The sequence below is a fragment of the Hylaeus volcanicus genome, chromosome 8 (assembly GCF_026283585.1).
Source record: "Hylaeus volcanicus isolate JK05 chromosome 8, UHH_iyHylVolc1.0_haploid, whole genome shotgun sequence".
NCBI classification, from domain to species: Eukaryota; Metazoa; Arthropoda; class Insecta; order Hymenoptera; family Colletidae; genus Hylaeus; species Hylaeus volcanicus.
Genome location: NC_071983.1, coordinates 10183493 through 10208015, shown reverse-complemented (window position 1 = coordinate 10208015; position 24523 = coordinate 10183493). Strand labels below are relative to the sequence as shown.

At 40.0% G+C, this 24523-nt stretch overlaps 1 protein-coding gene across 9 annotated transcripts in view; it reads right to left on the bottom strand.

The window, feature by feature from the left end:
- LOC128881530 (protein scalloped) overlaps nt 1-24523 on the bottom strand; it is a 216707-nt gene that overhangs the window by 133283 nt on the left and 58901 nt on the right. For 4 of the 9 annotated variants that reach the window (XM_054132661.1, XM_054132657.1, XM_054132659.1 and 1 more), the window contains exon 2: nt 6935-7175. The exons of the other annotated variants lie outside the window; for them this stretch is intronic. In XM_054132661.1, the coding sequence (XP_053988636.1) occupies nt 6935-6965 (31 nt within the window). In that variant the 5' untranslated portion in view covers nt 6966-7175. The remainder of the gene's footprint in view (nt 1-6934; nt 7176-24523) is intronic. 9 annotated transcript variants of the gene reach the window in all.

The following is a 24523-nucleotide window of genomic DNA, read 5'->3' as shown; positions in this document are numbered from 1 at the left end:
CCTCCGTGGCAATTAGATAAATCAAAAGTGACCTTCAACAATTATGGAAATTATAAACACACATTCACCGATAACACCATAAGTAAATAACGAACAAAGTGGTTATACAACCGTAATGTACACTCAAAAATTGATTTACAAACTGTCCAAAGAAATACAGGCCCTATAAAGTCCTCGGTAGGAAGCACCGTCTGCAGTCGAAACAGCATCTTCGAAGGACTTATCCAAGTGTGATGGAGGTCCAATCCAAAATCTCACGAATAAACCGTGAAATGGTTGCAGGACACCCGGAATAAATCAGGTAGAGATTAAAGCCACGCTACCGTACCGGTTACAGACCGCCGCGCCGCCACGTTCGACAAATAAGGCTAAACGAGCTTATTATCGCTATCGGAACCGCGATGCATGCGATAGAACGCTACGTGCTCCTGTTGCGCCGAGCATACAAAGAGAAAACCGTTCCTGGTTCCGTCTACTGCCGGGCATTCGAATCTCTCGCTACGCGTGCACGCGGCCAGACAAAGCTCCGACACTCCACGCTCCTAGCATTACGTATAGTCTAAGAGCTGGCTACCATAATTAGAAATGATAAAGTGTAGTGAAAATTTGTAAAAAAAAAAAGGTAAAAAGTGACATATTGCAAAAAATCTTGAGAATGGGACCACCGGGGAGACATGCACTATAAGATGCAACAAGTTTCATTCCGATTGGTCAAGCAATCTCGGCGTAATCGGTGAACATACAAAAAAAAAAAAATATGTCGAATCGAGTAACCTCCTCCTTTTCGAAGTCGGTTAAAAACACTCCTTACTAGATGACAAGCCCATAGCCGTGGCAGGAGTACGCCTACTCGATAGTAAACAATGGTTCGATGAAACTAACGAATTAACCCTTGGCGTTAGAGCTGGCGTTCACAATTGAGGACACAAAAGAAAAATGAGGTTGATAATACAAGAAAAGCCCACGTATTTGATAAACGTTGTCTGCGTAGCTGACTGAAGTTAACCGACCGTTACTGCCAAGACCAACCGTTTTGTATTACATTATTGGAAGCTGAGAACGTTAGTCCCGAGAGGTACTATCTTGACTTCGCCTCGCAAACTGTATTTTCGTTGTGACACTGTAAATTGACATCGAACAGCGGCCAGATCGTTGGTAACACCCATGTATTCCTGGCTTTGGTAGTCGCGTGTCAGTCAGAAGTCAAAATGCGGGAGAAGATGATACACCGATCAACGGATAACATTGTTCGTAGATTTCGCTCAGACAAACGAGTTACGAAGACGGGATCAACATTTATAACGACTAGGATCCGCATTCCTGTGCTGGAATTCAGGCAAGAGGAAAATACTGAATTGTAACGTAACAGTGTATTTCAGTATCAGTTCATAACAAACACGACACAATTAACTGCGAATAGTGATCGATGACGACTGTCGAGTAAGCGAATACTAGCAGCCCGACGGCAAGCGTGGTTGAGATTAAAGGATTTATTCAAGTGTATTGTATAAGTCTTCGGTTATTAAATGAATAAAAACGGTTTGACGAATATAGATTTTGAATTACAAGGCAGGAGCAGTGATAGATAACGAGATAGTTGAAGTTTTCACGGTCCGGTACTTCGTAGATGATATTGGCGTGCGTTGTTTAGCTTGGGCCATTTTAAGGTACCTGTGCTCATGTCACGGTTCGTTGACTACCAATCACGAAGCTCGTGGCACGGCTCACTGGCCACCGATGGAAGTTGCTATGATGATCGGCTGAACGATCAAAAATTAACAGAAAATGGAGATAATGCATACAGATTCGAAAATGAAGTCGGAGCAAAAACATTTTACGCCGATGAAGCTGATTAGAATACTACTCGCCAGGATTGAAAGATGTTTGTAAATAACTGTCTCATCGTGATTCGAACATTTAGAAACACACACCACGTTACAGAGTGTGCATTTGTGCAATTCTAGAAAGAGTTTAGGAGAGGACTTTCGACCTATGTTTTCTATTTGAATTCTATTAGTTTCTCTTTTAGAAATGAATTGTATTAATTAGGATTGGAAAGTAATGTCGTTTCTGCGAATGTCAATTCTTCTTTATCATTCATCAGCTCCTTGATTTTTATCGATCTGGCATTAAACATTTGGAGACTAGATGGCAAGAAGCTGTTGACAACGAGAGTGATTACATAATTGACTAAAAATAGAAACTTATTAAGAATTTATTTGACTTTGATGTAAAGGAAATGACATTACTTTTCGGTCCCCCTAATAGCTTGAAAACTAATAAAAATCGGGTAAATACATTAAAGCTTAATGAATTCGTCTTGAAAAGTACTATCGCATGGTATAAAAAAAAATATGTAGTTCCACTTGAAAAACGAAACTTGACCATCATATCTCGTTAAATAACAAAGTTAACAAAAATTCCTTCTCGCTGAAACACGAGGCCCATTTTACCATGCAATTTCCATATTTGAATTTTGGCATTCGGCCGATAGTTTTAGGGTTAGAGCTCCGTATCACTTCGGCTTGGACACTCTGTGTGTCTCTCAGATACCCACCCTCCCGCTGCCAGCCCATTCATATTTCTTTTGCCCGTAGTTTCGCCCGTAGTAGCCCCGACCACCGGTGTAATATGATCTGAACCGATTGATACGCTTCTGACCTCTTTCTCTTTCACTATCTGTCCTTTCCTACGTTCGATGCTCGACTCCGAGTCAAGTGTAAACACATAAAAACACTCGAGTGCAATGTTTTGGGTCTTCGATTTTGCATGCGTCCTTCAGTCGATACTGTATCTTTTAATGTTTTGCCAACAAACTTCGAGTGTAGAGAAGGACAGCGAATGAAGAAGAGGACAGATCGACATGCGAGAATGGCGACCAACACCGGGATTATTTCGGTGAGACATGTAGTAAATATGATGCGAATTACGTCGTGTTTGGTATCGTTTTAATCAGAAAAATGCCAGGAATATGATGGTAACAGTTTTACAATAAAAACGGTAATAATAAAAAAAATTTTGATCGTTGCATTGTCTCATCGAGATATCCGATCCCGGATCATCTTACTGTCCATTTATCGTAGAGAAACTTGTGGATTTCGTATACCCTTTTCCTCGAAAATAACTGTGTATAAAAGTAACATAGATATCAACACAATCTACAATGTGTTAGGTTGGCTGGAAGGTAATATCGTTTTTGCAATATTAAACACTTGTTTATCACTCATCAGCTCGTTCATTTTTATCGATCTGGCATTGAAAATTTCGATACTAGATGGCAAGAGACTGTTGATAACGAGGGCGATTTCCTAATTGAGTAAAAATAGAAATTTATTAAAAATTTGTTGGATATTATGTAAAAGAAATGCCATTACTTGTCAGTCTACGTAATGCATATTTCAGTGTTTCATTATAAGAATAGGTTTTCATCAGGTTTATCCACAGGTTTGGTCAACCTGCTGGTCGACCAGAGAAAAGTGGTTGATCTTAGCCACGTGCTTGGCGCTACTAATAGCAAGTCTAACATTCGAAAAGCGAGTGTCGCTTAACTAAAGTATCGCGTTACGTAGTCGAGACGAAGCGTGCATCGCGAGATACACTAGAAATCCCAGTAGCCGGGGCTGGAATCGCGCAATTATGTTAATTACCCGAGGCATGTCTCGCGGCTGATATTCCAGTATCGCGAACCCCGTTACGATAGAGACCAAATTAGAAGGGAGGCGATCGTTCGAGGAAGATCGTGGAAGCATTCGCAGCTAGGAATATCTCGTGGTCCATTCAAGGGTGCATAACAGCAGCAAGTGAATTTGGCCGTTCAGCCGCAAGAACGGAGATGCTCGGCTTGTAAACGATGCATGACAACGTTCGGCTGCGCCGAGAGTCAAGAGTATTCCCTGCCCTCTCCCTCCACCCACGACTAGCCCACTTCTCTATATCTTCCTATTCAATCACATGTATATACGGATAGAACGAGCGGAAGGGGGAAAGACAGGCGAAGAAAGCGAGACAGAGAGCGAGAGAAGAGAGAAGAGAGGAGGAGAGGAGTACCAGTCGAATTCCTACCATACCGCGGGGCCAACTGGTTAGCAAGCGATTTACGATATTGTAAACCGATGCGACGGCGCGGCGCGGCGGCGGTCGTGCCCACCGCCGAACCTCAATCTAATAGTGGCGACTTCGACCTCCAATGCCAAAGGCACGTCGTTCGATGGCAACATTGTTCCGCCCTGCTTTTACTTCCGCACGGTCAACGTCGCTGGACCGGCATCGGCAGCCTAACGAGTTTGCCATTCTCATGGTAATCGTGCCCGCCTCCGACATCTACCTGCGCGAGAGATCCTTTCATTCTCCTGAAAAGAAATTTCACCGAAGACGCTGGCTGAAACATTCCCTAGAGCACTCGCGATCAAATGAAAAACCACCGATCGGCTGCACACGATCGCGCGATCGCCCGTCCTCTTTCCGTTGCGTGGGCTTCGACGTTGCATTCGTTTTTCTAGGATGGACAGGAGACCAGTGATGGGCAAAATCGTAATCGCAAATACGAAAAGATGCGATTACAATCGTAATCGTAATCACAACTCGAAAACATTCGATTACAATCGTATTCCTATTTGCGATTACGATTGCCGCCATTGCGCAGTGTTCGGAGACACACTTCGACCCTTTTGATAACACCTGTGACTATAGTCAACAGTTAACGTGTTAAGGGTCACTCTTAACCCTTTGACTGCGAAGGTGTATAAATACGCCCACGAGAAATGGGCTCAGAGAAATATTTGTATTCGTTAAATGAATGTTTAAAAAATATCAGCTTATGGGGGATGATGAGATGAAACTTTTTTATATTTACAGTTTATTCATGGGATGCTTAGTTTCGAAAATAAAAATTGAAAAGTTGAAAGTTCGTTAGAGAAATTGAATTTCAGGAAAAAGGTCTTTTAGGTTTTCAATTTTTATCTCTGAAACTAATCGTCGTATGAATAAACTGTAAATATAAAAAAGTTCCGTCTTATCATTGCCTACGAGCTAATATTTTGGGCAAACGCGACCGACCCAAGCTTTGCTCGCATTCCCGATGAAACATATTCCTCGAGATCGATAGTTATCGCGCACGAGTAGCGTTATCGGCCTGAAAGAGGATATTTCTGCGCCATTACCGACCAGTCTGTCTCGAGCTGGCCCGCTCGCCATTAAGAAGCACATTTCAAGCGTGTTTCTCGAGCGCGAAGCGAACAGGTTCGCCTCTGTGCGGCAAATAATTAGAGACGGCAAGTGCGAGGGGCAAAGCTAGGGAAAAAGCGCGCGCGCGCGAGAGAGAGATAGGGTTATATAGAGAGGCGTGTAAAAGAGAAACAGGAAGAGGCGATGGAAAGAGGGACGTAGCGAACAGAGGAAAGAGAGAAAGAGAGACACGTTACAAACGGTAATCTAGTTGCAAACATAGCTCGGGGTTGGAGCTCGAGCAACCATGCGGAATAATGATACGTAATCGCGAAACTCCCGCGGGCCGAGCAGCCACACGTGAGCCCGCGCGTGCGTGCACACGCGTACAGCACAAGTATGTGTATGTGCACGGTACGCCGCGAGCATATACTGGCCAGGAGTCGTTGTAGAACAAGCGAAACGCGCTCGTGTCATTTACTGCGCGCATTTGCGATCGACGCAATACAACGCCACCCCCGCCCACGCGTGCTCGACAACCCCTAACTTTTGCGCTGGCTGTAATTTCAACGATACTCCGTTCGACCGTAGAGATACCGCCGCTAATTAGAGTTTAATAATGATCCGGTGCGACGCGACGCAACTGCGTTCAAGACCGATGAAAAATTGAACAGTTGGCAGAGAAGTGGTGTCAGCTCGAGTAACGAGTTACTAGCTGCGTTGACACGTCGCGCGATATTTATATTAACAGATGTTTACCAAGGAGCGACATGTGCGCACGGTGTGTGTACCTTGCATACGGTATCGGCCGGTTCTGATTTATGATAATCTTGGTTCATGCTCGTGTAAGACATGCGCGTTCCATGACCGTCTCGAGCATTTTAAAGGGCTTTCCAAAAGGGGCTTTCGAAAAGTTCTCGCGATGGATATTGCCTGTCGCGTCGACGGCGTTACCTTTCAAGTTTAATTGGAATTGTGTCTACTTTCAGTTAAAAATTGACCAATCTGATATATTCCGTACCCATTGGTGTTGAATTGAGAAATTAAAGTCTAAGCCCTCTCTTGAAAAATACATCCCAATATTTTTACAAAAAATAAAAAAAAAAAGAAGAAGAAACAATAAGTACGGTATGAAAATACAGGCACGGTCTGAATTTAACAATTTTTATTGTTATAATCAAAAAATAATAACGTTGCTAGCAATGATAATATTTGGAGCGCAAATGGTTAGTACTTACAATGGTTGAGTATATTAATAACTATAATGCTGGTGGTTTACTGAATTATTTAATACTTTCGGAAAATGCTAACATAAAAATTGAGGGACATAATCCGATATCTGTTTGCAAACTAATACTTGCAGCTTTGAAACGGCTTTTTTAATTTCCCAAAAATTTGAAAAAATGGAGCTGCCTACTTATTGATGGACATCCCTCAAATAACGACGTAGCCCGCTGCGGTGGCAGTCGTCGGGCGAATAGTACAAATGAAAAATGAATGGAGCGGATCTAGTTGAAGGAAATCTACGACAGGTATTTGACAAAAAAATTCGAGCGCGAAAGTCGAAAAAGGACATTGACGTGCGCAATTAGCACAGAGAAGGTAAATGCAGAGGAACATGCATAACAGGCTACCGTAAAATTCCATTCGACGATCCTGTCCCAAACCAAAAACGGATTTCCGTCGAAATAACTGTTAACGTTACGAATTGCATCCCCGGCATGCACGGTGCACGCGCGGGCGGATCGGAAAATTTCAACTGCAAAGCTACCTGTGTATGCCTCTCGCTCCGAATGGCTCATCCTCCGCCATTCCGGTTCTCTTCCTCTCTCCGAGCACGAGCTGTCCCTCTCCGTTCCTCTTCGCTTATCATGGATCGGTCCGTCTCTCTCGGCCCGCGGCGCTCGTGTGCGCGAACACGTCAGAACCGTCGAGACCCGTTCCCCCGTTTCCTCCTCTCCCTCTCTCTCCGCGCCACCCTCGTTGCACGCTCGACACTCGAGTGCATACACCTGCAACTCGCATGCAGTTACATTTTTGCGGTTGACGCAACCATTCTGTTCATCGTCCGCGTAAATATGTGCGTGATTACTTTTAATTCCCTCTATTTGTCGGTCGCGTCCGCTGCTACGTTCTACCTCTTCCCATTTTTTCCCCTCTTCCACTTTGACTCTCGTTCCACTTTTACCTTTTACTCTACTCTATCTGCCTACACCCCTACCCTCTGCTCGTCTTTTCATCTCTAAACGCTCGTCCGAACACAGTTTAACCGCGTGACCTGTAACCTGTCGCGTCTCTGCTCAATCCGCGTTCGTCCTTTCCCACATCGAATTCATTTGTGTCCTTCCTCGGCGACGTTTCACCGATGGTTCATTCAAACCAATCGGTTCTTTATTCACTGCTTTCATCGAACGAAATGTTTCTTCGAGAAGGAATGGACCTGTCACGAAACGTTTCTTGGACGGGACAAGTGATTGCTGATCGAATCGCGGTAGAGAAGGATGCCTCTCGATAGTATACGAGTCCAGCTGAAAAATAAGGCACGGGGATTCGAATTCGGGGCTCCTGGACAGGGAGTCTTCCGATTTTCTCACTGGACTATCCCGCATCCTACCAATCGTGTTCTTATTGACTCCTCGTTCTTGGATGCGACATTGCGATAACACAATACCTTTGTGTTTTGTTTTCTGATAAAACTATTCCGTCAACTATTTGCCTATAATGTATTACTGCAGCACTGTACTACCTGCACGCATCAAAATCAAACTCGCTAACTCGGAGGAATATGCATTGGAAGGAAAATTAAATTTCTCTTGCATATGACATTAAAATTATTTTACTATGAGATTTTTATCGTAAAAGTCTCAAAAATGTTAACCCTTTGCGCCTCCGAGCAATTAGTCTTACTCATATTTAAAGAAACAAATAAGTTTTAGCTTCAAATGCAAATGAAATGGAATGCGAAAATTTCGGGTTAAACTTGCTCACAGAATGTGTAAGAGTCAGTTTTTATAGGGTCAGATTAGACCCGGCATCTAACGCGCAAACGAGAATCGCGCAGCTCATGGTTCCACGTTTAAAACGACCGACGCGAAGGGGATGGAACAAATATAGCGATCTACTTTAGGCACACTCGAGTGGTCTGTTAAACGATACCCTTGCAGTACAGGCCACTAAACATGCATCCCATCGAAAAACCGTCTGCTGGCAGTGGCCTGCTTAATGACTTCGAGTTGGGTCAATTTTTAATTAGTTGTGATATAACTTATCTTTTCCTGCTTGATTATTTGTGTATATATTTATTTACTTCGATAAACGAGAATTGAACGTCCAGGTTTGACTAATGGAAAATTCGTGATGCATCTAATAGATGAAATCACGGAAATTTGTGCATTCAAAAGTTTGTTTACAAATGTTAAATCAATGCGACAAGATCGAGTCTGATCAAAACATGTAAAGAAACCTATTTCCTTAAAAAATTATGTGGTATTTTTTATATAAGGTAGAACTTTAATTTTCAGAGAAAATTGGGACTCGAACGTGTGGAATAATCGAAGTAATCGATGCAATGAGAGTAGCCTACATAACATATTGGCGCTGTTGTACCCAACGTCAATTATTGGCAATAACTTATTGCTTAGCTATCATCCTCTCCTCTTGTCGACATCATGCGACGAACGAGATTTTTCTGCAATAATCGGGACTGTACTATACGACTGACTATAAGCTCATAGGCGAGGAGCTTAATTTGTTCTCGTGGTGCGTTATTAGGGAGAAAATGATCGGTTCACCGCAGAGTTTTCAGCTCATTGAACCGACGGGAACCGCGTTAATAGGTATTGTGCAGGCGAGTGCGAGCAGAAATCAAAGCGCGCGTTCGAGGAGCGACACCTCCAGGGGGGACGACAATGAACCTTTTCCGTTTTCACGATCGTAGAAAGCGGCACAGCCTCGTAAATTTGCCGCGTCGCATCGAGCCCGATAATTAAGGCGAAGCGTCGTTAAAGACACCGCGGGACGCTGTTTCGGAACTTGGCCGTCGTCCAAGGAAAGAAAGACGTGTGCCAGGAACACGTGCGTGAAGTTGCCTAACCCGTGAATCACGCTCTTGAAGCGGCGTTGCGCCGCTGAATTTCTGGAGCGCGCGGCGTCTCCGCGCGACAAAATCAGTCACATACCCGCGAACCAACCAGTCGTCTCGGAAACGCCTAGTTCCAGAATAATTCTCCTGCTTCCGAGAAATTTTCTCCTACATTTAATGACATTCTCCGCTGGCCGCCCACGCTTCTAATTAGCTCGCGTTTATCATTTAAAGTTAGCGTCGAATCGCGAGCTCTTTCAGCTCGAGTATCGAAACGACTCGATGTGTGCGTTATAGTTGGACATGCTAGTATTTGAGAATAGCCACAATAAATATTATTCAAAAAACCATCTTGGTTCTCTATATGCATGTATCTCTATTAAGTTGTTCAGTAATTGCTCGCATTGTTTCTTTAGTATGCTTGTTTTGCAGCAGTTTATTTGCTTCTAGCTAACTGTAAGTGTTGTATATAGTTTGAAATTTATCTTTTTTATTCTTTAGATATGATATCATAACTTTTGGATGATTTAATATTATCTCATTTTCAGAGATTTAATTTATAAGGTGTGGAAATTAATTCTGTATACCTACATTCGATCATTTATATTATAACTTTTACATGGTTTCCATTTTGGTGCATTACAGCACCAACACTAAGTCTCAACCTAATGGACATTACAATGCATCTGTATGAACTTTAGTAGAACAATTATTACAAGTACCAAGTACACTTGTAATGTACTAGAAAAATAATAAAAACAAAATTTCTATTTAACAAATATTGTATGTGAACATATATTGCAATGGTCATCATCAAGTAAAAACTTGGGTTATGTTAAACATACTCAATTGGACTTATATGTATATACTTAAACTAAAGTCACAAATGATTGACCATAAAGGCACAGAATTAATTTCCACATCTAATAATATTTAAAAAATCTCATTAAGTTTTCTAACTATCAGTGAATGATCGAATCTAATTCAAATACAAAACTGTCTAAATTGCTGGCACCGATAACCAAGCAGAAACCTCTATCGCGTCTCGCGTAACGGTTTGACCATTGCAATAGAAGCGGAAGTTACTCGAGAGATTTTATCTTCCACTTCATAAACGGAGCGGTTCAGGCCTCCTTGGTCTTGTAGCAAGCGCGCGTTTATACGGGGTGGTCCATCCAACTGGAACCGCTCGAGTAACTACAATTGCTCCTAACAGCTGTAGAATCGTGTTTACGAGTCGATTCAGGAGAACGACTCGAAAAAGAGTAAAAAAGAATCGAGAAACTAAGCATTTAGGACGATAAAATGAAATGAAACGCAACGACAACTGTCGGTTAAAAGAATTTTTTTTAAATTGATATGGCGTTACTTATAAGTTCTATATTTGTTACTTGTAAGTTCATACAAGAGCGTAGTGGCACACTTCCAACTTGAACCGACACAGGTAAACGATCTACTCCGATATTCTAACAGCCTGTAAAGTTTCGTTAAAATGTAGAAGTGATAAGTGCGTATACCGCAAAGATTGATCGAAAAAACGAAATTTGGGAAGGTGAATCTCGGTTCTGTTTAGATGATCTTGAAATTAACCCTCATGGTCCTCGTATTGAAGAAGTTGTAGGCTTGGAGCCTCTTGAGAGCTGGAAACTCACGCTCACAGTGTAACGTAAGAAGATTCCCTCGAGTTTTCCGACGGGAAGCGCTTTCGCGTCGGCCCGTCAACGTCGGAAATATTGTTATTTATTTAAACGTTAACACTCCCGGGAAGAGATAAACGGACAGTTCAAAGAACGCGGATGAAAAGCCCTGCGAGCGACAGGGCGGAATTTTAGATCAAAGAAAATTTCTTGATTCTTTGGATGCCGTTCGCGCGCAAGAGTCGTCTACTTATGCGCCCATTTAAGCTCACGCTTACGACGATTTTCCTTCTCCCTTTTCCCCCCTCTCTCTCTTCTCGCCTCTACGAGCTGTACGAGTACGAAAATCCAAGGTGTCGCGGTTTATCTTATCCACGGTAAAATTTAAATCCCATCTCGGGAGTATGGGCGGAATGGTGGCTCCGTTTTCTTCTTCTGCGAGAGGGGAAGAAAGAGAGAGAAAAAGGGCTGTCCTCGCGTGGGAGGTCCGCAAGGTGAGCAGATTGTCGGTTGGCTATCGGAAATATTTTCCAGCTCCGAGAATTTATCGGGCGTCTGCCCGGAAATATTTGAAAATTCCTTCGACGCTGAAGCGAGGCGGCGGGCATAGAAGAGAACGGCTGAGAGCCTAGGTGCTGGAGGTGCTTTCGATCTACGATATTCTTCACACCTTAATTAATATCGCGATAGACGAGATTTTCCACGAAGCGACAAGACGAAATCGCTTACAACTTTAATCTTTCACAAGTCGATTAGACTTATTCAAGTTTTTTTTTTTCTTTAATTTTATGCTGAAAATTAATTTACGTAAATAGAGGGCACGTGTTTAGAGAAGAGCAAGGTATCCAAATGTGAGGAATTATCCCATCGTTCATGCTGGTAGCCATTAATCATACAGTCAGTCCCATAAGTATTCGTACCCTCTATATCTAATGGAAATACTTTTTTTTTTAATTATATTATTTAAAGTCGCATGCCCCCTTAAGGTATTAGCGGCCAGATTTGTAAGATACATTTGAATGGGGCCTAATGTATAACATATCATGCTTAACTTATAGTTTTAGTCATTGTCCTATATGAGGTTCATTATTCATATTTCTTTTAGAAAAGTTAAAGTGGTTCTGCAAGATATGAAGACGTGAAGTTATTGTTGAATAGTCTTAGGTTGATTTAATATTCTCCTTTGTTCGTATTTTCAGATTCGAAGTTTGTGGCCCAAATACCTCATGAATACCAAGTTTCATAAAAATCTAACAACTTTTTAATATACATGTTATCATATGCATTATATGAATGCATATAAACACTTTGCGAAACAGCAAACAAATCGTTCTAGGATCAAAGAAAAAATAAAACGCTACGGTCTTATTAGCCAACCCAGCAAACGTTACCGGTCGGTAAAGTGTTAATATCAAAGTTGATTTATCGTGAGCATTTTAAAAGAACATTGCAACTAGGAAATGGTGGTCACCGGTGAGCACCGTGGCAGTGAACGCGTTAAAAATACGTCCACGTAGAGGGAGGAGAGCAGCTAACTATTTCGACGGTAGACGAATTGGTGACGCAGTGGAAATGAAGAGAAACGACAGGGCCTCGATAGCCACGAGCGCGCCACCCTTGGTAATATAAGGTGGCGGAATAGATTACGACCCTTCACCCTCGATAGTACTTCTCCTGTGTTTGGGGCCGCTCGCTGCCCTTATTGCGAAGACCACGAGTTTATTGCGAACGACTCTCTGCTCCGTCCACGAACCTACCGATTTATGGGGACACATAAGCGCATACCACGGACAAATTTCACCATTAACGATACCCACGTTTATTCCTCTTTGGTCAGTTTCTTGATATCACAAAAACTGTCCTGGAATCGTGGTTCTGGGTGAAATATTCATTTAAGAAATTTAAGAGATTTCGTAAAAGAAAAATGTTGCACGTGATAAAAGTTTGATTTCTGACGAGTAACCGCGAGATCTGAATACAAATTTCATCACATCATAGGTGACGTGTCTGTAGACAATTGAATTTTTATATAAAATCGATCCGATGGTCAAATTTTTTTATTGACGATTAACTAAATACTATTTAACACTAAACCGACCGGTCAAATGACCGGTTTCAAACTTTTGTGTATAGTTCTTATATACAATTGTTTCACATATTATTCAGTTTAGTATGACGTGAAATTTTTTTTCCTCCAATTGAAAAGTGTCTTTAAGACCTGTCATTTAATCGATCATGGTAGAAGTAGGTGCAAATGAAATGTCGGTAGGTTTAGTGTTAATACTTATTTAAAACCAAATAATACCTATTTAAAAAAGAGATCCAAGTTCTAGGCTTTAATTAGCATTAAAGGATTAAAGAGTTTTTCAAAATAGACTTCAAAAATTTTTTTTTAATAACAAAATACGTCTGTCAACGTAATCCTAAGGAACACTTGAAGATCATCGTTCAGATTTAATTGCAACCACTAATACTTCTATTTAAAATAACAGAATCGTACAGATACACTCCATTTAAGCTTGACTAGAAAACAGAATCGCAAATCTCCTTTAAAAAAAACCCGTTATACAAGAACATTATGCATTATATGTTCTATAGAAGAACATTCTAAAATATAACCAACGTCCTACAAGAGATTATTCTCATCGAGTTGAACATTTCAGGGTGAAAATAATAACTAAAGAAATTTTTGCTGGTTTGCTTCTAATTAAAATGCAAATTACCTCACGTCGGCAAATCACTCTCACGTTTTAAGCTGGAAAAACTGATGTTTGAAATCCACAATGAGCGCTGCTGTGTGGCGACCTAGAAGCACCCCCTTCAGAATCACACTTGTTGCGCGACGCCCTTGATCCGTAAAAGCCACCCCTTCGGGGCTGCCCTTTCACCGGACAGAAGATCGAGTATTAAAAGAATTTACGAAGCAATCGTCGACATTCCTCGTACGTGCCTCGATTACGATTCTCCCGCGAAAAAGGACACGCTGCAATTTTCATATAATACAATTTACTTCGTTTACAGACGATGGAAACCATTGCCGAGGACCGTTAATCATCGAGTTCGTTCGAGATCGTTGAATTGGAAATTTTAAAATAGAATCTTTTCATTGAAGGGATAATCGAAACAAAACTTTTTCTTGAAGTTGTGTGTACAGGAACATGTAATTCTTCTTTTGCATTAGGAAGAATATAGGAATTATTTATCAATCTACAGATTGAAGGTTAAATTGTAGTAATTACAAGATGTGATTACAATAAATCTTTCCATTTCTATCATTCATTCTATCCAATGAATGCTGTTTATTAAAACATATACAAACAATTTTATTTTTACACATTAACATGCATTTAATAAAATACCCTACTTGAATTTTTAACTGCTTTTAATAAATTAGCTTCTTTTTAGGGTATCTGGAGTGGCCTTACCCCTCAAAACCGTCTTGTAGACACAACTATAAAAAATGTAAAGGTAATTACAGTTACAAAAAGTAAGGCACAAGACTCTTTCCATGAGTTTCACCTGTATCGTATGGAAGAATAAATTGTAACGGTTGGATACGATTTGTTCGCAGCCATCGTCTTTTATCCTAATTTGAATCTTACGAAGCTACAATATGCGCGCTCTCCTATCCAACCTTCGAAGACGGATGCAAGGGGCGGTTACTGGAATAGTAAATACGCTTCGCTCCCCTCTAAACTATTGGCTCTTATTGTGTCTCTCCAACCGAATTGTTTTTCGAGGGGGATAAAGAAACGGGGCGGGGAAACGATCTACGATGGCTCTGGATCTATCCTATTTATCCTCATTTCATTAAAATTACTAACGCTGATCTCCTTGGAATATGTAGTGACCGTTGCGCAGGAGTTGGCGAAGCACTCACAAACTAGAGGTACTGCGGAGACAGGATTACTCTCGCTCCGCCTAATAAGGGATAACAAACAATTCGAGTATTCTTTATAATTATAGATAAACATTATTAATTTAATTTGCAACAAACAGTGAAACATTTTCATTTTATTTAAATTTTGAAACGATCTAAAACTACATGTTTGTCAGTTTCGTTTCAAACTTTATCAAACTGTAAACTGTAAGCACCGTGTCTTATGGATAAATAGACTTTGACGTTTCGCCAGCATCGCAGAAAGCTTCTTCAGGGTTCAAATGACACACTGGTATCACTATCGATAGATTGAGTATCTTATCCAAAGGACACACCTTACACCCAGAAGCATCAATTAGTATCAACCATGCAACGCTGAGCCGTGAAAGCCTCAAATATCCAATTCGATATCATTACACGAATCTCCGTGCAATCCATCGCTATATTTACTTTATTAAATAAATAATATTACAGATTTTTAATAACACGCGCAAACATTGATTCGAAATAGCCGTGAGTGTAGCTGTGAAACGTGGTGTAGCTGCTTACGTAAAGCGGTTTTCCACGTGGAAAAGGTAATTCATTCTGCAACGTTAAAGTTCAAGGTGCAGCTCGAGCAACGAGCGCGCAGAAAAAGCAGATATTAACTTTTAGCAAACTGTACCGCGTTTCCCGTTGTGAATTCCGGTGTTAATGACGCCCGTCCGATTAAAATTGGCCTGTTCGGTTGACAACGGTGCAATTAACGTTTACAAGCGTCGTTGTGCACGGAATCGTGGACGTTAAATGTCAGTCGGGCCTTCCGCTCGTATTCAGATTGCACTCTAATTTAATTGTCCTCGTTCTCCGAAGAGCGCTCTTTTCCTTCATAATTCCAGCAATTTTGCGTCGGCCGTGACGTTGCAAGGCAGAAGCGAGACGAAAAGGATGCGAAAAAGAAGAAGAAGAAGAAGGAAAAAAAACAGAGGGACGAACGAGACGATAGGTAGTTTGAAATTAAGTCGTCGCGCGACGGAAGATCGTTAATTGGTTGAAATTATCATTCGCAAATTCACGCCGCGAAAGGTGGGAAACAATCCAACGAGGCGTCCGTCGAGGAACTCGCAGACGTGGATTTATTTTTCGTGATACGATCAATCGTAAGTGAAACAAAAAAGGAGGGGGGACGGGGAAGAAAAAAAAACGACGAACCGTCGCGGATCATTTGCCACAGGATGAAGGAGTCGACGGTGGAGGCTTCCTGTGGAAGAGGCTGGGCGAAACACTCCGCCAGTTTGATTTATGGCTAACGTACCGAGTTATCGCTTTGCCAATAGTGGAAATCGAGGAGAAGAGCGCTGTGAAGTCGAGGGTGAAAGAAAAAGGGTTTCGGAGATGAATCGATGAACGGGAACGTTTGCTTCGCTCCTCGCTTCCCTCTTCTTAAACAATCTCCCTCTTAGTTCCTCGATACGCTTAAACACGGATATCGACGTTCAAATAAAACATCTTTATACATTTTTTTCAAAAGCATCAATTCGATGGTATCGTTTCCTTTTTATTTCCACTTACTAGATTCATTGATTTCGTTATCCAAAACCTGTACCAATAAGAACGATTATTTCAAGAATGTACTTGTAGATTTGATATGTCGTTCAGTGAAGTCTAGACTGCTCATTATATATTCCACAAGGGTTATTTAAATGTATATCTATATTTATAACTTGGTTTTCATTTTCGCTTGCCAGAACGATTAGTGCAAGGATGTGCATATACATTTTATATGTCATTAAGTGAAATCTAGACGTGCTATTATATATTCCGCAATATTCATTTAAATTCATATTTATCATTCTGAATGTTCATTCAAATAAACTAGACAGTAGATCATTCAAATGAAATTATATTCGTTCGATGTAAAATAGAATCAGGGCCGGCGCAAGGCAGGTTCAGCGCGGAACCTGGTCCTGCGTTTTGAAAGGTCCCGCGTTCTACGAAAATTACCCAATTAAAAGGCACCTATCTTGATTAACTTTTTACAAAATGATGATATCAGTAACGGGTGCAAGACAATTTTTTAGTAGTGATGATTCAGTTTAAAGGAGTGACAAAAACCATCGAAGTATTACTATTTAATATTCATCCTATAAAAAATATATAATATGTAACAGCATTCGTAAATAAATAATTCCTCGTTGTAAAATTTAAGTGTAGGATTTGAATGTAAATCCAGGCCCCGCAAAAGGTCACGCCGGCCCTGAATAGAATCCTATAAATTTTATTATGTCATAAATTCATGTAACACGTTACGAGTATTAATAGCTCATTGAATAATTGTTAGGGTATTATATGACATATTTAATGACACTGTCATTAGTTTATCAGTGCAGAATTTGTATTCCAATTACCACTAAATCGGTAAGAGGCAAATAGTTAGATCATAGCTTATTACATGATGATTAATAGTACATAATGTGGCATTGTTGTTAACACTGCTATTAGTATATCATTGCAGAATTTAAATTCCAATTTCAATTACATCGGTCTCATAATTCGTTACATGATTATTAATAGCCCGTTGTATGGCGCATTCACTAACACTACTACATATTAGTGCATCATTCCGGAACATAGATTATAATTTTTATTAAATCGGCAACGAGAGAATAGTTGACTCATAGAACATTACACGATCGTTAATAATCCGTTACATGCAGAGTTTGACCCTTTGCACTCGGATGTCACGTACGAAGAGACACAGTAAATTGAACAAACATTTTTAGCGATTATGCAGGATAAATTGGAAGCTTTTCATTCAAATGACACGATGAAGCAAATCAAAATATAGTATATGTATGTACGATTTGAAACGTAAAGCATAAAACAAAATGTTGAGAAATGCGATAAAATAATGTACAAATAATAATAATGCGATGTAATAATGTTTGTCGTTTAATGGTGTTAATCTTTATTATTCAGAAAAATTATAATAAATATAAAAAGTTATGTCTTTAAGAAGTGCTTTGACACTTAAATTTAGGATTTTTCAAGAAGTGTAGTTAAATATAGTGATTTTAATTATTTGTAATTGTAATAAATTGATTTATTTATTGTGATTTATTTTATTAAATTATCAATTAATATATATATATATAAATGATTGATTATTTTGATAATATTTAAATTTTCTGTAAGTGAAAGAGTAATTGAATTATCTTTAATAATTTATATAGTATATGTTTATGGGAATTAAAATTTAAATGTATTAAATTTAAAATAATAGTAATAAGAAGTACTTATAATGGTATTACTTTTGTTAATAATATATTTTAATATCGTGATTTATATATATATAAAAATATAAGAGTAATTTTAAGAAATTTAATTATTTACTTTAATCGATTTGTGCAATGAACAGCTCATTTAGGTATAGAAAACGAGACGAGGTAGTATCACATAGGAAGAGAACATAAAAAGTACATTCAGTGGTGTCGCCACTTAAATTAGATTAGGTAAATTAGATTAGGTAAATTAGCAAATCTAAGATCGTACGTTACCATTAAAATTAGAAATAATAGCATTGGAAATAATAAGACATACAATTTCGATTTTTCTGTCATGAATATGTCCTTCGATGTCGGAAAGAAATCACATGGTTCCGAAGTTACTATTTAATACGACACGATTCCTGTCTGCGCAGCGTGAAACGATATGGAATCCAAGTGCAGAAAGTTAAATTGCAATTTTTGGAGAATTTTATCGAGATGAATCTAGCCCAAGTCCGTTTCATTGGAGTGAAATTAAACGAGAAGACCTCTGAGCACCACTGAAGACCGCTCCGAAGGAAGAACAGAGCTGGCGAACGAATGCAGAGGTGGGGGACGGAGAACGAGGAAAGGTGAGTGGGTGGGGAGAGGAGGGGGCCAGGTTAGGATGCACCAGGCCAGGAAATGCACTTGACGCGGCGTCGTCGTGGAGGATGAGTCATCGGAGATACGGAAAACCGGTTCGCCACGGCTATAAGCCTTTTCGTCCCACCGCTCTCCGCTCCGCGATGCAACCAATTCTCTCCGGCGAGTTCTGTCACTCTTTCTTTCCTTCGCTCCTTTTCTTCGAGCAGTCACCACTTACCTACCTCGGCTGGGCTACCTTACCGCCTGGGACTAAACCTGGATCTCGGCATCGTCAATCGTCACTTTGTCACACCGCGTACGCTTCGTACCGTTTGCACAACGGGTGTCCGTACAGGAAAGGGTCTATGCATGCAACAGACGACGGAAACTCGCGTACAGCGCTAGAATTACCGGCGCCTCGATGCAACGGCTAATTCAAGAGGGAAACCACATATAGTGGGTGTAGAAAGTATTCGTACACCGATCAATTTCCAAAAAAACCAAAGCCAAATATATCGAGCGTCTTTCACGATATTTGTTTTACAGACAAAAATTTACTTAATCTTTTTTTTAACTTTGTGAACATTCTAGGTATTTTTTTAAAGTACACTCGGTAATCTTTTCTAATCATTTCACACAGAAATTTTTGAGATATCATCCGTTCCCTGTAGCTACTTTTCGTTCGAGGCTATTATCAGTGGAAATTCTAGAGAACGCGATTGTTATCTGAAATTAACGAAACATTTTTTTTTACACTGTTTTTTTACACGTATTTTCTAAGAATATGAATTAAACTGCGGTTAGAAAAGTTGAAAATTCAGTTTTTGAGAAGTGTTTAATAAGAAAGCATCAATTTTTACCACTTTCTGTGCAGCATTTTGCAATAAAAATATACTTTACGCAATGGTTTCATTCCTATTTTTAATTTAAAACCGTAGTTTCATTTCAATTTCCAATTTCAGTTGAATTCCACCTTAACTTTCTATTATAATAAAGAATAAAAATGTTATACATTTTATACATTTTAATCGAAGTACTTTTTTCGAAATGTCATTGATTGTTTTAAACTCCCCCTTTGTATCAAAGAAATAGTAAAGAGTTACTTTGTTTTCCTAATAACAAGCTACGATTATCAGCGTGGTCGTAGCAGATACTTAAACGACATCATATCGTGTACTCTCAATCAAAATGATATAATCTAATATATTCCATACCACTACTGTTTTATAAAACAATAAACTTTTAAACCTCATTTGGAAAACCTTTATAATTCTTGTTTTCTTTTCTGTCGGTAATAATGAACGAAAAGATAGCATTTAAATGAGCGACGCAAGTACTACAGCAATTATTTACCATTAGTTTAACTGTAGAACAGTTAATTTTACTCTGTCGATTTGAACTATCAGCTACAGCAAGATAACGCGCTCTTTTGCATAACTAATGATTCGACGAATAAATTACTCGTTCCTAATCTCGTAAACCTGAACAGAAATTAAAGCACCTATTCTTCAAACACAAAACGAGTCATAGGAAATAACGTTTGTTTGTCATTATCGTCGTTCCACTATTACGCGTACAATTATTAATTATTTATTAATTATTCATCGCGAAATTGCAGGATCTGCCTGAACGATAATTATAAAACAATTGTAAAAGTTATTATGTCATTTCCATTACAGTTCTCGGGTTATTATATTTTAAATATTTTATAAAAGAAACGTCGTTAACACGCGTGAAATTGGCGTTTTAAATATTTCACCATATTTCAAAAGAAATTTAATTTTCCTGTTTAATAAAATACATTTTTAAATTAAATGTTCCGAGAAAGATCAGGATGGCGCACCGAACGGTTTTTAACGTTTCGTTCGCTAAATGAGAGAAATGTTCATTTTTTACAGCACCAGAAATGCAACGATTCTTGGTAGCATAATCGAATGAAAATTTGTATTTCTGTATGAATCAATCGTAATTACGAGTTACATTTCCGTACTTTTCTACATAAGCTAAAAACATCCGATCACGGGATATAAACCGAACGTCGAAAGCGAATTGCAATAAGCGTTGCATATAATGGGATAGGTGTCTGCACGCGTGGGAAATGAGGATCGCCGTGAAAGACCTTTCGCTGCAAAGGTCCTCGTCCTTTATGGTAGCACATCGTCCGAAACTGAAATCGCTCATATAGTTGGCGTCATCGTTTGCTCAACCAAGGCTCCTAACCTCCCTCAACGGTCGGTGGTAACCTTTTTAACCTAGCCGTCAGATCTGTTCCCCGATCCCTAATGGACGAGGCACTTATTATATCTCCAGGTGCGTGTTACTTAGAACAAGAGTCGCCGACTCTTGGCCACAGCAATAAATCCTGCGGGACGTCCTCAGGTAGACGATGCTTTGGGATCGTCTTACTACAAGTTACAGGGCTCTTTCAGATCGTATCCAGTGACGCAAGAATCTTCCAGCACCCATACCTCTTGCCTCCAAGACAGCGCTGTTATTCTTCTTGCGATTAATCCACGAGAATCAACAACTTTCCTCGCGTTTCAGGCTTAATTGCTAATTCCATGTCAGCGAGAAAGACATTTAAAAATTTCCAAAGCTTCGATACTTTGGATTATTTACAGATGGAGTCGATACAACGAGTTATCCGTTAACACCGATACGTATCAGCTCGGGAAAAATGGCTTATGTCGTTGAATTGGTATCAAAGTGTTTGGTTTAACCAGATAGAAGGCAAACTAGAATAGAACTAGTCCGCCTGCATGTACGAAAATCTCTTCCTAAGCACGAGAAACAATCTTTACCCTGATGTACGAAATAATTTTTACTTCGACGTATAAAGCAGGCTATGCACTGATGCGTTCAACACTGTCTACGATGGATATGTCCAATAATCTGTTCTTTCTGACTTTCTGTGAGAAAATTTGCTCAACATTAATTTATGACGGTATGAGTGCTAAATAAAAAGTAAAGCGTTAAATTCAAGCGGTGCAACAACTCTCTTCAAGATACCATTTAAATGAAGTATGCACAATATCTATACAAACACATATAAAATACACACGCATAAATACATGCAGGTATGAAAAGTATATACTGCTATACAAAATTAATGTAGACCTCGAAAATTCTTAAAAAGTGAAACAGATTACCGTTGAAGTCCAAGTCCTATAACTTTATTATATTCGTGCATTAAACATCGCCTAATTAGATATGCTTAGTCTAGTTTAAATCTGAGCACCACACAGTTTCAGCGCACGAGCACAACACAAACTAGTGGCCTCACTACTGCTTCCTAATTGAAACGATTCAGATGTCCTATCCTGATCCACTTATCACGTTACAAATATTTTGTATCGATACATTTGGTGCCTCCAAAAGGTGACTATATCTGACGAAGTGATTCAGGCCACTCTCGACCTCTGAAATGCTCTGTTTCTAACAATTTCGTCCGTCTGTCGAGATATCACCTGTAGCGTTAGCCTCGAGGTGGCACCGAACGCCAATTGGTTCGAGGAAAATCTCTTTCTAGACGCTCTTTCGGCGCGATGCATTGCATTTCGTTGCATAAACTTCGCATACATTGTCGTGCGGCGTTCTGAAATGCGCTGACCTTCTATTGTTTACCGACAAATCGCCGCTCGCCGCGGGTTTCACTTCTTGCTACCTTTTGCACCGGTTTACCGATTCGAGGACAGAAAGAAGAGAGGAGAAAGAGGGAGAGAAAGAGAAAGAAAGAGAGCGCTCGTGCTCATCTTGCGAAGTCGGCACGAATCTCGCCTGTGCTCCGCTGCATCGATGCATCTTGACCTTTTTCTTGGCCCTTTCAAATGTCATTAAACCGGGGGCCGGCACGATCTCGTTAGAAAAGGCCTTGAGTGGAAACTCCGTTGCTTCATCGAGCAGTCTCCTCTCCGGGAGAAATTAAAAAACCGGACGAATAATGTTCGTTTGATTTGGCCACGAAAATACAGAGGAGAGGTTTTGACAGGTTTGTACAGCCCACCAGGCGGAGGATCTTAAAAATAAGCTGCCTCCTACTGTGTACAATATTTCCGAAATATGATTTATGGTCACTTACGGGTCCACGTGCTCACAGGATGATGTTTGAGAAGGGATTTCAATTTACCAAGAATAGTGGTAAAAACGGAATCGACGAAGAAGTCTATTCGTGCAAGTCGAAGGTAATCCGGTAGACTAGGAAATGTTGTTTGTTATAACATTCTTTACTCATAGACTGTAAATGTTTATGCATTTATGATGTACAATAATATTAAAAACATGCATCAAATATACATCATATATAATAATAATAATAATAATAATAATACTTTACTTGCGGACTTAAATAATATGCCTTGATATCAAATACGATAACAGAAAACAAAATCAGAAAAAAGACGATTAGCACAGCATATCATTGTACCATGCAGCATACCTATATACCATGTTCGGCTAAATTACGCTCACGCAAAATTGTTGAATATATTCTATAATCAATATAATCAAATTGTTATGTCGTTTTCCGTACGCGTACATACCTTTTGGTTATAATTGCATAATATCTGCATAATATATAGATTGCATAAAATCTGCAATCTACTCATACTAGCTCATTGGAATGTTATTAAAAAATGGATCAAGACTGTTTTGTCGCGTGCGTTAACTCAGGTTAAGATGCGCTGCGCGGGGTGCAAGTACAAGATGGGGGTGACCGTTTCTCACAAGAGTAAAAAGTATGGTAAACAATAGAATACCGCGCTGCGTAAAAGACCGTTGGCTATCTGGCGGGAAGGGAACCGTCTGTTAAACACGAGTTACCTAGATCACACATCTGTATTAAATCTTGGCGCCCAAGGCAAAAAGGCTTCAAATTTGCCTGACAGTGAACGGGTTAACATCCCATCTTCAGAATCAATTCACTTTAATTCCTTAGTGAAAAGTCCTGTCACCCATGTATGGCTGACGTGTGTTGAACTATTCGACTTCCCTGTAATTAACGTGTCATCGATCGCTACGAAGAAGCAAATATATAAAAGGACTCGGAAGAGGTCGCAACGGTGGGTGTCCATTGTTTTGCGCAATCACCGGGTTGCAGACCGATAAATTAGAGTCCGAAATGAGTCGTAAAACGAAGCTGCGGTTTACGAGGTTCGTCGAAGCGGGACGCATTGCACTTTGGTGCAGGTTTACAAATACGCGGATCAATTCCAGGTTTATCGTCCGACAGCGGCGATTGGTCGACTCTCGGCGTGGCATCGACACGTAAAATGCAGTTGCACGTACGAATGCGAACATCGGTTCTACACGCACGTATACGTGTTGCGCAGCCACGTGTGCGTATATCATATACATAATGCACATAGATTCTATATTCCGCGCTGTATATCACCATAATAATTCAGTCTCGAACGTCGCTCTCTCCACACTGACCGCAGCCTGCAGCGCCGACGAAATACGAGCAAATCGACCGTCGGGGATATTTTCTGCCTAGTTACGTAAATTAATACTAGAAACGATACCGAAATTATTGTTTAATCAAATGCAGACACCGGGATCCCATCGACCCCTGGCCAATCGCTCGACATCCACCCGAACGATGTATCCTCATCGATCCGATCATTCAAAACCTCATGGTTTATGCATCGAACGTTTTCAGAAGTCTCAATCCAACTCTCATATCCGCTGTATCGATATTTTTTCTTCCACGATGCATTATTTTTATCGCTTTCTATTAAACCGCTGCAAATTGAGTTTAAAAAGTGCTTGAAAATGAAATTGTAGTTGACACTAGAAAAGAGTTATTATAAAATGGACAGCAATCGACGATTATTAACACAGAGGAGCACGATTTGAAGAAAAATAAAAGTTGTGACGCAGGGAATTATAATCC